Source organism: Mycosarcoma maydis, chromosome 14, assembly GCF_000328475.2.
Source record: "Mycosarcoma maydis chromosome 14, whole genome shotgun sequence".
Lineage (NCBI taxonomy): Eukaryota > Fungi > Basidiomycota > Ustilaginomycetes > Ustilaginales > Mycosarcoma > Mycosarcoma maydis.
Window position 1 is genome coordinate 486054 of NC_026491.1, and position 16130 is coordinate 502183.

The 16130-nt window shown below is 54.6% G+C and overlaps 8 protein-coding genes across 8 annotated transcripts; 5 read left to right on the plus strand and 3 right to left on the minus strand.

Annotated features, from left to right (window-relative positions):
* Positions 1–846: 846 nt before the first annotated feature.
* UMAG_04444 (uncharacterized protein) lies at positions 847–1902 on the plus strand (the record flags this gene model as incomplete). The annotated part of the gene is made up of 1 exon (XM_011392825.1): positions 847–1902. The coding sequence occupies one exon, from the start codon at positions 847–849 to the stop codon at positions 1900–1902; it is 1056 nt and encodes a 351-aa protein (XP_011391127.1).
* A 715-nt stretch (positions 1903–2617) lies between these two features.
* Positions 2618–5230, plus strand: UMAG_12267 (uncharacterized protein; the record flags this gene model as incomplete). Its single annotated transcript, XM_011392913.1, has 1 exon — positions 2618–5230. One exon carries the CDS (start codon positions 2618–2620, stop codon positions 5228–5230), a length of 2613 nt encoding a protein of 870 aa, XP_011391215.1.
* Positions 5231–5531: 301 nt separating this feature from the next.
* On the minus strand, positions 5532–6153 carry UMAG_04446 (uncharacterized protein; the record flags this gene model as incomplete). The annotated part of the gene is made up of 3 exons (XM_011392826.1): positions 5532–5777; positions 5862–5912; positions 6010–6153. The coding sequence occupies 3 exons, from the start codon at positions 6151–6153 to the stop codon at positions 5532–5534; spliced, it is 441 nt and encodes a 146-aa protein (XP_011391128.1).
* Positions 6154–6789: 636 nt separating this feature from the next.
* UMAG_04447 (uncharacterized protein) lies at positions 6790–8427 on the plus strand (the record flags this gene model as incomplete). Its single annotated transcript, XM_011392827.1, has 1 exon — positions 6790–8427. The coding sequence occupies one exon, from the start codon at positions 6790–6792 to the stop codon at positions 8425–8427; it is 1638 nt and encodes a 545-aa protein (XP_011391129.1).
* A 660-nt stretch (positions 8428–9087) lies between these two features.
* On the minus strand, positions 9088–9687 carry UMAG_04448 (uncharacterized protein; the record flags this gene model as incomplete). The annotated part of the gene is made up of 1 exon (XM_011392828.1): positions 9088–9687. One exon carries the CDS (start codon positions 9685–9687, stop codon positions 9088–9090), a length of 600 nt encoding a protein of 199 aa, XP_011391130.1.
* A 983-nt stretch (positions 9688–10670) lies between these two features.
* On the plus strand, positions 10671–12044 carry UMAG_10531 (uncharacterized protein; the record flags this gene model as incomplete). The annotated part of the gene is made up of 1 exon (XM_011392869.1): positions 10671–12044. The coding sequence occupies one exon, from the start codon at positions 10671–10673 to the stop codon at positions 12042–12044; it is 1374 nt and encodes a 457-aa protein (XP_011391171.1).
* Positions 12045–12254: 210 nt separating this feature from the next.
* On the minus strand, positions 12255–13667 carry UMAG_10532 (nicotinate phosphoribosyltransferase; the record flags this gene model as incomplete). The annotated part of the gene is made up of 1 exon (XM_011392870.1): positions 12255–13667. One exon carries the CDS (start codon positions 13665–13667, stop codon positions 12255–12257), a length of 1413 nt encoding a protein of 470 aa, XP_011391172.1.
* Positions 13668–14553: 886 nt separating this feature from the next.
* Positions 14554–16020, plus strand: UMAG_04451 (uncharacterized protein; the record flags this gene model as incomplete). The annotated part of the gene is made up of 1 exon (XM_011392829.1): positions 14554–16020. The coding sequence occupies one exon, from the start codon at positions 14554–14556 to the stop codon at positions 16018–16020; it is 1467 nt and encodes a 488-aa protein (XP_011391131.1).
* Positions 16021–16130: the final 110 nt, after the last annotated feature.

Below are 16130 nucleotides of genomic sequence, written 5' to 3' on the forward strand. Positions count from 1 at the left end.
GTTGTTACGCCGACCTTGCTTGCCACGCTGTGCCACACTCGTGACTTACGACCCACGACTAGGGACTCCACGCTCATGACTGTGCCACAACGACGTCATCAAGCTGAGCCATGCACGATGGCTACGCTTACGGAGAAATGGTAATTCCAAGACTTTCTGACGTGCGGCTTTCCGCTTGAGGAAGCTATTCAAGTAAAAAGGCTCCAGCCGCAATTCACGATTCGTGATTCACGATTCACACTTGACGATTTCCAGCCAAGATCCACGATGGGCTAACTAATCACGAATGTTAGTGACTCTATTCGTGATTCACGATTGAGACGCTTCTCGTTCGACTTGCAAGTACGCAGGCGAGGCGGGCGCATTTTGTCATGCTTCTGTGTGTTTCCGTGTGAATCGTAATCACGAATCGTGAATACTAGGGCTCGAGACGACTTGACTTAAGTTAGTAAAAATCGTGATTCAAATTTGCAGCCGTCTCCGCATTTCGGTTAATCAAGAATGGGAGAAGCCGGCTGGCTGCATGACAGACATCCAGCCTTCTTTGCTTGTCAGTCCTCAGCACCTCGCCCGACCTACCTTGGTAACCTTCATCATCACCAACACTCATTGACAGCGCGCATCCACGTCCCGGTGTAAGAAACGTCGAGGTGTAACTTGCTTTTCGTCGCAAACGTGCTTTACTCGATAGTCGCCTAGCGCTCGAGCATTTGGGTTTGTGCGTCTGCGTCACCGATCCACCTCAGGTCGTAGCGCTCTTCACAAGCAGCCCTACCAAGATTCGTGTGTATATCAAGCGTGATATACACCTCGTAGGACTGATTGTTGGACAGTGTATGCTTCACGATGGCTCAGTCGCAACTTCCTCCCTTTGCGCAGGCCACCGCGGGTGCGCTAGGCTCGATCACGAGCAACACGCTCGTCTACCCTCTCGACCTGCTTTCCACCCGTTGTCAAACGCAATCGCGCGGTCGAGATGGCAAGCGCGGCTACCAATCCATCTCGGCAGCGCTCCAAGAGATCGTGCATCAGAATGGCGTCAGAGGGCTGTACCAAGGTCTTGCATCTGATACTCTTTCCAACACATTGTCCAACTTCCTCTTCTTCTATTTCCGGTCCTTCTTTATGGAGGCAGTCAAGGAGAGGAAGAAGGCCAAGTTGCCTTCACCACCAGCGGGCGGACAAGGAAAGGGGAAAGTACCGAACATCGTGATAACGGCAGCCGAGGATTTAGCGATCGGTGCGCTTGCCGGGATCGTTTCGAGATTCTTTACTACGCCGTTGTCGAATGTAACGGTGCGGATGCAGACGTCGGCCAATCCAAAGGGAAAGTCGAAGGAACGAGAGGAAAAGAGCAAAGAAGGTGGACAGCCGAGCTCAGATAGCGAATCGGACGACGAAGGTGGCTATGCCGAATCTGCTGGTATCACGGATGTTCTGCGACAGATTGTCGCAGAAAAGGGATGGCTCGGACTGTGGTCCGGCTTTGAAACTGCCGCACTGCTCAGCATCTCGCCCGCATTGACATTCTACAGCACCAACGCGGTTTCAAGACTGTTGATTCCCAAGGACAAGCGCGACAAGCCCTCCTCGTTGCAAACCTTTGTCACCTCAGCCATCGGAAACAGCATCTCGACGGTCATTGTCTTCCCTCTGATCCTGTGCAAGACGCGGTTGCAGTGGAGAAGCCCCACGGGCAGAAGGATGTATAGAAACCTGCTCGACGTCTTAAGAAAGACGGTCAAGCGCGGTGGACTTCAAGGTCTATACCAAGGATTGGATTCGCAATTGATCAAAGGGCTGTTCAGTTTCGGCACAACCATGATGGTCAAAGCTCGCATCGAAGCATGGTTCGTTCTGCTGTACCTGGCAGTAAGAAAACAGAGAGCGACACTGGCGTAGAGGCGCCAAAGATGGGACGATCTCTGTATTAAGTTATACACTCATGGCTGTTTGCAACGTCGGAAGACAGCGCGCCAAGGCGCTCATGACTTTGACCTTTGAGGTCGTGTTGCACGTTCGTTGTCGCACGTTGGGGTCGCTTTTGTGTGTGGTTGCTGAATCTCTCGACTCACGCCTCGTGAGTGGTATCTCTGTTTTGCTTGATAGAGTCCAGGTGCAAGTCTGGGCGCATTCGTGATTCTCTTTCGTGGTTCTATGTGGGGATGTGGAGCAGATGTGGGGACAAAGAAGAGCAACGGCCAAGTACTCACAGACTGATACACTGTGACTGTATACTTTAAAAAAGAAGAAAAAAAAGTTCACAAATCGTGAATGTGCAGAATGACGGAATGATGCTTCGCAAGCTTCGCCAGCAATCAAATCACATTTCGTTAAGTTATTCAAGTCTGAGTCGCGCGTTTCTTTATCACTCATGACTCAAGCGAGATCATGGGTGTGTTCATGGTTGGCTGCACCTTTTGGGCCAGAATCGCGTGCGTGCATAGCTGACGTGCATGCACGATGGATGCTTGGTGACTGTGTCTTTGGAGCTCGCTGGAGCATACAAATTACGCCGATTGAATCTGACACGATCCTGCTCACCTCCGTTCTCACGTCTCCATCAAGCTTGCTGCTAGCTATAGTGGCTCAAGTGCTCCGTATAGTCACAACAGACATGAACGGCGTCAAGCACGACCAGTCCGGCGCACCGCCGACTCCGTCCAAGCGTTGGTCATCGGGACTCGCCGAGAATGTCGGAGCAGGCGCTTCGAGCGTGTCTGAAAAGGCGCCTCCTCCCATTCAAGGTGCACTCGACTCAGCCAAACGCTCTGCAAAGCAAGTGGTCGACTCGGCGTCCTCGATCAACATCAAGTCAGGTTCCATCTCGCACTCGGCATCAGCCGAATATCCAGTGCCGCAGTCGCATCCCGAGTCGCAGATCGCAGACTACGTTCTTGTCTTTCAGCATGTCGCGAAAAAGTACGCTGGCGCTTCGGCAAAGGTGCCCGAATCCGAGAAGGCCAAGATCGCTGCAGAGTATAACGGTCTGATCCAACGCATTCGATCCACCGGTCTTAAAGTCACGAGCAGAGACGGTGCCAAGGGCTCCGGTCAGATTCTCATCTTTGTCAAGGCCGATGCGCAGCTTTTGCAAAGACTCGCGCTTCAGGAGGCGCTCTCGGATTACTTGCACGGCGTACTCTCTGTGCACCCTCCACCGCCTCGCTCCTCGAGTCTGCAGACTAACAACCAGACTTCGCCTCTCAACCTGACGCCTGCATCTCGTCTCCGCCTGGTCGACTCGTTGCTCACGCTTCCGAACCTTGCCAGTCATGCCGTCAAAAATGCCGGTGCACGTGTGCCATCCGGTGCTGGTCTGCGTGTGGGACTTGCCGAGTTTCCGCACCTGGTAGACATGAGTGCCATCCATGATCCCCTCTACAATTCGGCATGGGTCAAACGATGGTCACACACTTCTCCCACCAAAGCGTTCTACGGCGTTGGTCTCCAAGACCTCGACTCAATCCGCGAGCATTTTGGAGAAGACATCGCTCTGTACTTTGGCTTTCTCAACTTCTACTTCCAGGCGCTTGCACCTGCTGCTCTGCTCGGAGCCTCGTTCTGGCTGCTCGGTCGACCCTTTTCGCCGATCTACTCGCTCGGACTCGTTGCTTGGTCGTGCCTGTTTGTCGAGTTGTGGCGCATGAAACAGCGCAAATTGGCTGTACGATGGGGTACACTGGGTGTCGGCCAGGTCGACCGAAGGAGGCACGACTTTGTCGCGCGTACCACGCGCATCGACCCCGCAACCGACGAGCCCGAGGAGGTGTTCGAATGGTGGCGTCGAGAGTTGAGGGTGATCCTTTCACTGCCCATTGTCGCGTTTTTCGCTTCTGTATTGGCGGCTACCATGACGCTGATGTTTGTCGTTGAAATCTTTGTCACGCAGCTGTACCACGGTCCGCTCAAGCAGGCTGTGCCGTTCATCCCAACCGCGCTGTTGGTGGTAGCCGTGCCGCAGATCATGGCGGCTTGGCAGGCTACCGCAGTTGCTATCACCAAATGGGAGAACCACTACAGTGCGAAATCGTACGACTACTCGATGACGCTCAAGCGCTTTGCGATGCAAGCTATCACCGCCTATGGAGCACTCACGCTCTCAGCTTACGTGTACATTCCGTTTGGCGAGCTGATCATGGAAACTATGGTCCAGCGCGGATTCTTCCAACACTCGATCCAGGAAGCCATCAAACAAGGCAGAATCAGCCCCAAGGGTATCGACTTCCACATCAACCCAGACCGCATGCATACGCAGCTGTTTGCGGTTAGCGTCACGAGCCAGTTCGTCAACGCGTTCACCGAGCTTGCTTTGCCCGTACTCATGCGCAAGTTCAACGAGTGGAGGGAGCAGCGTAGCGAAAAGACAAGCGCATCTAGCACGGGAGCGCCGCAGCGTTCGGGGTCGATTGATTCGTCCGCCTCCTCTTCCGGTGCTGTTACTCCCACTTCTGGAAGCAGCAGTGAAGAGCTGGAACAACGCTTTGTCTCGCGCGTCCGCAAAGAACTCCAGCTTCCACCGTACGACCTATTCGGAGACTACGCCGAAATGGCTACGCAGTTCGGTTACATCACTCTATGGTCTGTGGTCTGGCCTCTGTCGCCCGTAATGGGATTCGTCAACAACTTTTTCGAACTGCGATCAGATGCTGCCAAGATCAGCTTGAACAACCGCCGACCCATCCCGGTGCGCTCAGAAACCATCGGAGCATGGCTCGAGACGTTCGGATTTATCGGCTGGCTCAGCGCGCTCAACAATGCTGCTCTTGTTTATCTCTTCCAGCAGTCCGACGAGGCGCATCTGGAAGGTCATTCCACGTACGAAACACGCATGAGGAGCCATGTGCACCCGAGCAACTTTGGCGTCAACACAACCGATGCGCAGTCCGCGCTGAGCTTTTCGCGACTGTTGCCGAAGAGTATCCCCACGGCCGGCCCCACGGGCGCGATAGTAGCTGGCATACTGGTGGCGTTGTTAGCAGAACACGTTTATGCGGTGATGAGAAGTGGCGTTAGGCATATCCTGGAACGGCTGATTTGGAGGGGCTCGAACGAGGAGATGATTGTCAGAAGGAGAGAGTGGGTGTTGAGAGTCGAGACGTTGAAGAGTCACTGGGACGGACAGCAGGATGAGGTGGCCGTCGAAAAGGTCGATCAAGCAGGAGGCTTCTGGAGCAAGGAGAAGGATGTGGGGGCTTCAGCTATCCAGGAACTCGGTAAGACCGAGTGAGATGGCCGATGGCCTCAGCAAGAACATGAGCTGATGGTGAGATGGCCAAAGAGCAAACCAGTCGCATTGCAACGTAGAAAAACATCGAACGAAGATCCACTCATGACTGTGTTTCGACCTGGACGTCAGTGTAGACCTGTGTTTCTCTTTTCATGCGAGTGAATTTGGACTGCTCGAAGACTGAAGCAACGGAGGAGGTGTTGAATACTGATACAAGGTCGTGGGTGGTGTGGTTTGTAGTTAAGTGCAAGTGGGTGTGACAGTGTGGTGGGTATTGACACACGAAAGCGAGGCTGAGGGATCATTGGCCTCTACCTCTACCCCTTGCACCTGCATTGGTGCCTCTTGCGCCTCGATCGGCTGTGCCGCCTCTAGCGCCTCTGGTGTATGCACCTCTTGCCCCGTTGGCTGCGCCGGCTCGATTGGCCGAGTTGGCGCCGCCCGAGACATTTGCCGAGCTACCCGATTGTTGACGCTGTTTCCTCGCCTGTTCTTCGCGTTGCCTGACCTGGTCGATTACGGAATCCGCTACTCGGCAGTACTTGATCTGAGTGTCGCATTCAATCAACAAGTCTTCGATCAGTCTGAGTGTGCGCGCGTACGTACTCGCACATGCCGCAAGATCACTTACCGTGCTACCGCGAATGTAACACTCCTTCTGCTTCCAAAATTGCTCTCCGCTCTACCACGCCGAGCGCCGATAACACAAGAGATGTGGTTAGTACATGCGATCCTTTCATATCAGCGAGTGCGCAACTGTGAGCAGCAAGAACACTTACAGCACTCGTCTCGTACACCTCTCGCAACGTCAGATTCATAAAGTTGTCGCACGCTACCAAGTGTCCGTTGAACGTCGATCCGTTCTTGAGCTCCACGAGCATCGGCTTATTTTGCGCCGCATTGAGAAGCGATAGTGGCAACATGGTGCGTACAGAGCGCGTGACAGGCAGGATGCGATGGTGCGAGGCCAGGATGCGAGGCGCCACAGATGTGTGCGACTTGTGCGATGCTCAGATTCGCGCTGCGCTGATCAAGTAAGCGTAGAGAGAAGGAGATAGCCTGGCCGATCAAGCGAGACGTTTCGACTAGCGTGGTGTGATATGCGTCGTTGCGTCGTTGCCTCGCTGCGTCACTGCGTAGCTGAGATCGATGCTTGTACGTTCAAGTGCGATGGTTGTTAGCAGTCGTGAATCGTGAGTGTGGACGGTCACAGAACCTTGTTGCGGTCGCTACAGTCGTAAGTGCATTTCTCGCGCGGCCTAACTCCACTCCTTCCAACGCCCCCGATCGTTCCTTCCCTCTTACTCAATCTCCCGATCACAATTTTGCCACATCGAGTCGCAAGACACACTCAGCTGTGAGTGAGTCGCGAGTAATAATTAACTAGTTATACAAACTTGGAAGCTCCACACTTGGGTTACTTTTGTTGTTCTTCATAAGTGGTTTTCAACTCAGCCATTCGTGATTCACGATTAGAAGCTGTGGCTACCCACCGATTCGCCTTGCCTTACTCTTTCTCACATGTCTCGACGCAATCCTTCTTGATAGCAACGTACACCATGTCGAGTTTTCGCAACATCGACGTGAAAGCACCCCACATCCAGCAGCTGCAGCACGACATTCAGCTGCAACTCGCAAGACACAACTATTCTTCCGAAGATGACGCTGTGATGGCCGAGTACATTGTCGTTATGCTCGCGAATCAGAAGACTGCCGAACAGATCACTGCGGAAATGCACGAGCTTATCGGTGCAGAGTACACGGCTGCGTTCACCGAATGGATCTGGAATGCGACACAGAGGTATCTCGAGGACCACGCGCAAGCACACGCCGATGCGTCGGTAGCATCGTCGACAGCTGCTGCCAAGGCTGGTGCAAGCGACGTCCGGACACGCACGGACAACTCGCGCCAACGGTGGAGCAGGTCGTCTCCGCCATCGGCAGCATCTCGTGCGCGCGAACACAGCAGAAGCCGCTCTCCAGCGCATTTGAATGAGCGTGATACAAGTGATCACAGACGCTCCAGATCTCCGCCACAAAGGCGTGACGACAACCGCCACCACACTTCAAGAGACTACAGTAGTCACGCGGCAACCTCATCCGCAGTACTGGGAACAGACGAGCAACCTTTTGACGGCGAAGCTCATTGGCGTGCAAGAGCAAAAGAACGTCGCAACAATCCACCACCGCGTGTCCATGGCGGTCCTAAGGAAGCAAGAATCTTTCACGCTGCATACAACCAAGCGGTGCGGAATGACGCAAATGCGAATAGAGAGCTATTCCCAGACACGAACGCGAATACGGATCACGAACCACCTCCAGAGTATACACCATGCAGCAGTGTCAGCATCTTTGGTCGTGCAGGAATTCCGGATCCAAGAGCACCAGAGTTTGTTCCTTGTTCGGCACCATCACCATTCGCATCAGCACAAGGCGAAGCTGGCAGCACATCTGTATCGACAGCAGCGCCCGATGGGAAAGCAGCCTCGATCTTTGCACGTATCGATCCAATGCTACCCAACAACCAACCACTGCCAGCGGCGGCGCTGGAGCCGGAGCCACTTCGAAATCATCCGAGCGAGTTCCCCACCGAGCCAACGAAAACGTCAATGTGCCGGTGGAACGTGGGATGTACAAACCCGATGTGTGACTACTTGCACGCCTCGCCCGCCAACGCTGGACTCAATGGTGATCCTAACGCGCTCGTTCTGAGTCATCAGAAGTGTCTGTTTGGCGCACGGTGTATCAACAAGGACTGCGTCAGGGCTCACGTCAGTCCCGCAGTGACAAAGATCCAGGCTCGTCAAGCTGCGCCAGTGAGGTTGACGTTGGCCGAAACAGCACGAACAGAAGCAAGTGGTCCAGCAGCACCCGCACAAGTGTCGTTGGACTCGGCGTTGCCCAGTCAAGCATCTTCTCGACCGTGTCGGTTTGGTGCAGCCTGCACGCGCGCGGACTGCTTCTTCTCGCACCCTGCGCAGCGAGCTTACACGACTGCGTCGAGCACGAGAGATCCTGCAAGGTTGCGCTGCCGATTCGGATTGGGTTGTACAAAACCCGACTGTCCCTTCACCCATCCACCGGGCCAAAGGGCTAAGGCCGGCGCAACGGCGGATCGTTTGTCTGCGTTCGCTCAGGTATCAGACGACCACATGCAAGATCATCGTGCAACGCTGGATCAATTCACTGCAGCATGAGATACCGTCTTCGGCCTTCTCGATGCGCGTCATCGTGTGGATTGGTCAAAACGACCATGCCGACGTGGACGGCTCTGCAATGCTGCTACTCCTCTGCGCGGCTCTTGGCGCGCACTGGCACGTCGATTTGTCGAACAAGCGTGGCTAGACGGGTCGAGTCGAATCTTATGCAAATGCGCTTCGCTTGTTTGGCACGACGAGACTGTGCTCGGTGTGTGTGGGCTGAGACCAGGCGAGGTGTGTGGCATGGGCTCTACAGCGCACGTCGTGCGTTCTTCGAGATGACAGATGGACCATGTAGTGCGCATCTTTGCGTCGGGTCTCGGATCAGGCAGCGTCTTGGTTTTGAACTGGGTATTGCGCAGCGTCGCTGCTGTGTACAGTGCTTACGCGGGGGTGAGAAGAGGTGGCGAAGGCTAAAGCGAACAAGCAGCTCGATGCGGCGTCACACGGTGGAGTGCGCCAAGACGCAAGCGACAGCTCGTGTATGGTCGGGAGGGTGGAAAAACACCACGGTTCCGGCTCAGGCTATGAGATGGGAGCACGATAAATGACGAGCATGGAGGGATTTTGAACAAGTACAAGCCAGCAAGCCAGAGAAGCGTGGAAAATACAGCGAGAAAAGGAGAGAGATGAAAAGAGAACATTTGGCTTACTTGTTTACTCTAGCTCGGGAGGTTCTGACATCTTTACGGCGTCGACGAAAGCGTGGTAATCGAAAAACTTGGCCGTCTTGTCCATAAATGGACCGGACAGCAACCGATCGATCTCGGACTCGCTCATCTTATCGCCTACGTGAGCGAGCCAAAAGCGCAGCTCGTCGGCATCGATCTTGCCGACATCCTTCTCGTCAAAACACTCGAATGCGTCGATCAAGACGGATTGATCGTCCAACTCTGCGAGATGTTCGCCAAACATGGTCAAGAACTGAGTAAAGTTGAGCGAGTGCGACGACGACGATGCAAAGTACGCCTCGAGCGAGTCGGCCGAAGCGTCAATGCCAAGGTTCGAAAGCATCGTGCAGACGTCGTTGGTAGTGATCAACCCATCCGAGTCGGCATCGATCATGTTGAACGCTTCCTTGAACCCCTGGATCTGTTTCGGAGAGAAGGCGGTATACAGCGACGACGATGTTTGACGTGGATGCTTGCTTATCTTGCGCGCCGAAGCCGAAGCCGCGAAAGACGACGACGACGACGGCGTCGAGCCTCGGTTGAGGAACGCGGCTGCAGACGACGTAGCGCTGCTTTGAGATGCCATGATGTTATGCTATCTGTGTTGAGCTGCGAACGGTTGCGAGTCAGAATGAGCAGCCGATGCGCTAAACGAGCAGCCGTGGTGCGTGAGAGCGTTGCACAGAATGGATGGTGGTAGCGCTGGCGATGAGATCGATCATCGACCAAGCGTTGGAATGCTACCAGTCACAAATCGTCTACCGTGCCAACAGCTGCTGTTGACGCAGCTTCACGCTCACCATGCAGCTATAAGCCGAAATGAGTCTGTGAGTCTGTGAGTGTTGGTCTCTGTACGCTTGCAAAACTCGCACTCGCACTCACGACTCACGACTCACGACTCACGACTCAGGGGCTACCTCGACTCGCGCACTGCACCGCTGTCGAGGAGCAACAACACCCCGCCCGCACACAACAATTTTACCGCTGGGCGATGCACGATTCACGATTCACGATTCGTAATTCGTACTTCGTCACGTGCTACTCCAATTTTCAAGTTCACGAGGCCTAGTGCGATCTCACAACGGACGGGCGACTTTGTGCTCGTGGCTTGGCAAGCGTGAAGGTGCATTCACGATTCGTGATTTTGGCGTGTGGGGTCGCGTCTTTCATGATTAACTTCTTCTGTAATTCAGCACGCAGTCTCGTGAGTCTACGATTTCAGTCGCGAGTGGTGAGTGTGAGAGAAAGAAAAGTGTTTGTGTGTGTGTTTTTGGTGAGAGCAGCGAACCACGAAACCACGACTCACGACTTGTGCTTTCGTCGACGGTTTGCTTTTTGCTGGTTGATCAGCACCACATCGACCCGTCCGACAGGCATTGGCATCAGCCATCTCAGGCGAATCTCGACCAGATCTCACGACGACCTCACGTCATTGAAAGCACGTACGAAGCGCTGCTGCCGAGCGAGCCGCTCTGACCCACCGCTTTCATTTCTCTGGACGTGGGAAACCGCTCTTCTCTGCAGCTTGTTTCGTTTTCCACGTCGCTCGCAGCAGCCACCACGGCAGCCATGTTCGAATCCGCACAATCACCCGGCCGAACCGCTCAGCATTCAACACCATACGCCTTTGCAACACCAGTACGCACCGCTTCGACTTTGTCTCACCCGTACTCGCACGCCCTCACATCCACCGACGCTTCGGCAAAAGCAGTGCGCTTCCAAAATCAGCCTCTGCCACCGCAACCACTACAGTACCCACAGAACCCGTCACTCTCGTCCATCGCTACGCCGAACAAATCCGCTGTCACTAACACTGCATCGACGTCTACACAGCCACAGCCGCCGCAGCCGCAGCCGCAGCCGCAGCCGCAGCAGATGAACACGGCGGTTTCCACAAATGCTGCTGCTGCTGCCTCTGCAAGCAGCGCCAACAAGATGCTCGGCGGTCGACCGGCGGTTGTGAGTCGTGCTGGAGGCGAGTCGGCAGCTGTGCTTCAGAGAAGAATCAAATGGAATCTCTCGGCGCTCGGATTGTTGTGGATCGTACCAACCCTATCGACCCGACCCCGAGACGTATACTGGGCGATTCTGGACCAGATCTACGTGTATGTCGGAGGGGATATAGACGAGGTGATCGATGGCGTGGTCGGTTGGATTCTGTGGGCAATCAGCGTAGTGTTGCTCTTCAATGTAGTGGAAGCGGGAATTCTCGTACAACGCGCATCTTGGGCGCGGCCACCGACAGAGACGATCGAAGCCGCGCTCGCCTCTACCACGTCGAGCGCGAGTAAAGAGCAGAGCAAGAACCAATCGCTCGTGCACGGTCTTGATTCAGCGTCGGTAGCCAGGTCTATCAACTTTGTCGCTGCAAGTCGGTTGAAAGGTTCACCCAAAACAAGGACGAGCAACATCGGTGCGGGTTCGCCCATCTCGCGATGCTCACCAAAACCATCGCCCAAGCGCGATTGGTGCGACTCGCCCGGCTCATCGAGTGTCGACTATTCTCAGTTCTCACCTGCGCATCGACGCACTTCGAGTGCACTCTCGTCGCACAGCTACAATAGTGGATTTGCACAAAGCAACAACCGGATCGGTTCGCCAGGTACGCCGGGTACGCCAGGCACGCCGATCTCCGAGTTCAACCCAGCTATCGGAGCAGTCGCACCTGCATCGTCGCCGTTGGCAGCGTTTAGGGCAAGACACATTTCACGAGGCGCGTCCGGTTCGCAGTCGCAGTCGCCTTCGCGAGCACGCTCGATCACGCCAGCGATGAGCGCAGCCGGTATCGACGAGACGAGCTTCGATGCGAGTGCACAGTTGGACCAGGCGCAGGACGAGGCCACATTCTTAGGTGACGAGAGCTTCGAAGTGGACCGAGCACTCAAGAGTCTTCGCGGCTCGTTCGGTGGGGTCAGTTCGACGCCTGCTGCCACATTGCGTTGATCAAGCGGCGATACTTGGGTCATGGTAGCATCGTCTGTGCCAAGATGCGCATGCGAGGACGGATTCGCTGTTGGTACAAGCAGGGAGAAACTGGCGCGTCCGAAATGCTAAGCGTCCTGGAGCTGGTACAAGCAGGGAGAAACAGGCGCGTCGGAAATGCTAAGCGTCCTGGAGCTGGTACAAGTAGGGAGAGCTGGCGCGTCGGAAATGCTAAGCGTCTTCGAGCTGAATCTCGGGACGTGGCGCTCCTGGATCGAGATGGTTGATCACAGATGCATCAGCTGGCGTGGCACTCGACGGTGTTGGAATGCCAAACCTCCTCTTGACGGCGAGCACCTCTGTGGGATCGCCCGTGTTTTTGGTGAGGTCATCACTGATCTTGACGACGCGTCTGTGCTCGACCGAATCGAGCTTGATGACGATATTGAGTGGTTTGCTCTTTTGGGCGGTGGAGAGCTGGATGAAGTCGTTGGTGAAGGACGTGCCGATACCGAAGGCGGCGCCGATGCCGATGTGGTTCGAGTAAGCGGCGAGCTCGAGGCATCGGTCGACGTCTAGGCCGTCCGAGTAGATGACCACTTTGGATTTCGGATCGACGCCGATCGAGCGATATGCGTCAAGTGCCTTTTGCGCAAACGCTTTACTGTCACCGGAATCCTGACGGAGGCCGCGCCATCGACGCGCGATTTCGATGCCAGATGGATTATCCAGCAGATCGTTCCAGAAGACGTTGGTGGAAAATGTATCGGTGAGCGCAATGGTGAGGTCGTGCGTAGCACTGTTGGCGACAAAGTCCGGTGCAGAATAGACAGCGTCCCACAGCTGCAGCGCTTTCAGATTTGAATGCGCATACCCTTGCAGCGCGGCAATAGCCATGGTCCATTCGTGCGCCACTGTGCCAATGGGGACCAGATCAAATTGTTGCGCAAAGTGCACGTTGGATGTCCCCAGAAGTTTCCCAGAGGAGCATCCCGAGCTTGCAGACAAGTCGCCCGCCATGAGCCCTTGCAGGACAATACGGTGTGTTTGATAGGATCGTCTTCTCCTCGTCCCGAATTCGGAATATCGAATGCCATTCGACGTCAGCCTGCAAGCCTTGTCAAATGCCTGTTGATACTGGTCTTGCAACGACCAGTCTGTGTCGATCGTGCTGAAATACACCTCTGATACAATCGCCATCAAGGGTACCTCGTAAAAGATGACGTCTGACCACACACCCGAAACGTTTAGATCGAGATGGCCCCACCCATCCTCACCCGTGGGAAGAAAGCGGAGCTGCACCTGCTGCTTTGGCTGGAAGCGAAACGCCTCGAGGTAATCGAGGTAGTCCTTTCCAAGGTAAGGACAGCTTCGCTCGAGCCAAGCGCGTTCTTGAGCGCTGAGCGAAAGATGGACAAGGTTGTCAATGTGATTACGGATGCGATCCATGGCTTGACGTGTGAACTTCATCGTGGCTGCAGAGCGGTTGGTGAACTTGTATGCGACACGAGTGTGTGGGTAGTGACGAAGCACCGCTTGTTGCATTGTGAGCTTGTACAAGTCGGTATCGAGGATGCTTCGAATCGGCGATGCGTCCGACGCATGTTTGGCGACAGGCGCACTTGTGGATGGCGCGGCACACATGGACGGCGATGCCAAGTGCGAAACGTGTGCGGTGTGTGAACAAGAGTCACCAAGGCCAGGTCTAGAATGTGCAAAGGTGTAGTGTAGTGTGAAGCGTGAAGCGTGAAGCGTGAAGCGTGAAGCACAGTTGTTGGAAGTGTTGGTCTGAGCAAAGTCGAGGATTGAGAGTTGCAAGAACGCGTGCTGCTGCCGCCTTTTTTTCCACAAATGCTCGTGCGAATTTCCTAACTGAAAGCCGGCACAATCTTGAATCTTGAATCTCGAATCTCGAATGCGTGAGATAATTGTGAATCGTGAATTGTGAATATGAATTCGTGAGGACAGTGCGTCGTACGTGCTATTTTGAGCCACCGCTTAGAGATCGTGAATCCGTGAATCCGTGATTGACGATTGACGATTCACGATTCACGATTCGTGATTGTCATCCGATATAACTGTAACTACACTACGATAAATTCGTGATGATTAATACTTCAATTCCCACTCACGACTCACGACTTGGGCGGCTCGCGTTGGTCGACTTGCACCACCATCTCGACTGCTGATTCACTCACTGTCGACTCACATCGCTTCGGCCAACACTAACCTCAGCAGTATCCACCCAGCTTTCGTCTCATCACGCTGTGGCTCTCTTCCGACTATCGCAGCCGAAGAAGCAGAGAAAGAGAAACAAGAAAGCGTTGGACACGCATCCAAAGCTGCTCTCTCTGCCATCCCGCGATCGGTGATCGTTTGCATATCGCCGCTCGACTCTCACCGTCGCAATTCACTCGGAGATGAGTCGATGATACTCTGAGAGTTGATCGACCACATCTCGCATCTTGCATTTCGCATCTCACCGCACATCCAAATCAACTCTTCGCAGCTGAGAGATACGTGGGCGACCATGTCGGGCATCTTTAACAAGTACACACGCGTGCCCACCAACTCGGCGCTGCCAACGAGCGTCTCGGATACGCGCTCATCGTCGTCGCCGTCTTGTTCTTGGACTGGGTTTGGACGTGCACGTACACGTTGGGCGCTGATAGCAGCAGCGGTACTCAGCCTGGTGCTGTTTTTCGGCGTCGCATCTTCGGACTCGAGCTGGAAGGCGAAGGCGGGCGAATACGCTGGTAAGCTGACGTGGTCCAAGCCATCGTCGAAACCGTGGTCTAGCGTTTCCGACGTGGACGGTTATGAATTCGGTCGGTGGATCAACGGTTCGGGTCGAAAGGATCTGTCGTACGATTCGGCGTTCAATCCGGAAGACTTGACTCTCACACAGGACGAGTGCGATGCGTTTTTCCCAGGCTTGTGGAAGGAGATCGATCGAAGCGTAGAATACTATACCGAACATCCATTGACACTCGAGTACCTGGACAGAGTGTGCGATGATGGCATCTGGTCGCATGCGCGTGTCGTTATCCACAACAACCGCGTCTATCTCAAGTACTTTCAACAGTCCGCATTTACCCGCATCAACTCGGCGCTTGCTCTGCTCTTCCAGTCCGTGGTCGCGTCGAGGGAAAAGTTGCCAGATGCCGAGTTTTGCCTGAGCGCCAACGATTGGGGATCGATGGGCAAGTTTTCGCTCGACCGAAATCCTTCGTTGTACGACGTATGGTTGATGCCAGACTACGGATTCTACAGTTGGCCCGAGCCTGGCATTGGTTCGTACACTGAGCATCGCGAAAAGACTCTGGCTATCGAGCAATCTACACCGTGGGATTCCAAGATTGCCAAGCTCTTTTGGCGAGGTTCAATGGGTGTTGGTACTGCGGACCGTAAAGCGCTCCTCGCAGCTGCCGAAAACCACGAATGGAACGACGTTAGGCCGTTGGACTGGGATAACCGTCAAGGATTTGTCAGCATGGAGGATCACTGCAAGTGGAAGTTCCACGCGTTTCCCGAAGGCATGACCTATTCCGGTCGACTGAGATACCTTCAAAATTGTCGATCTGTCATTGTCACACACGAGCCACGATGGATCCAGCACTGGACGCATCTGTACAATCCCGACCGTTCGTCGCCCGATCAGAACATTGTATTCGTACCCGAGTACCAAGGTGATCAGCCGGGCGTCGAGGTCCAAGACGATCGTGGCCAGACTGTCCGAGATACCACCTGGATGCGTTTACCCGAAGTGATGGACGACCTCTTGTCCGACGATGCAAGAGCCAAACGCATCGCAGATAACCAGTGGTCCTTTTTCAGAGAACGTTACGTCAGCCCAGCGAGCGCCGCCTGCTATTGGAGAAAAGCCATCATCCAGTATGCCAAAGTGCAAAAGTTCAGCGTCAACTACACTGGCACCGAAACCAGCTACGAATCCTTCCTCCTCCTAGGCAACAAGCTCCAAGCCATCGCTCAATAACCTCGCGCGTCCACCGTCGCTCAGTTAGCATCTCACCGCAGTCTCCAAAACACTTTGTTGCACCACTCGTCACTGTCAAATACGCCATACGATACGTTAGCCCCACAATC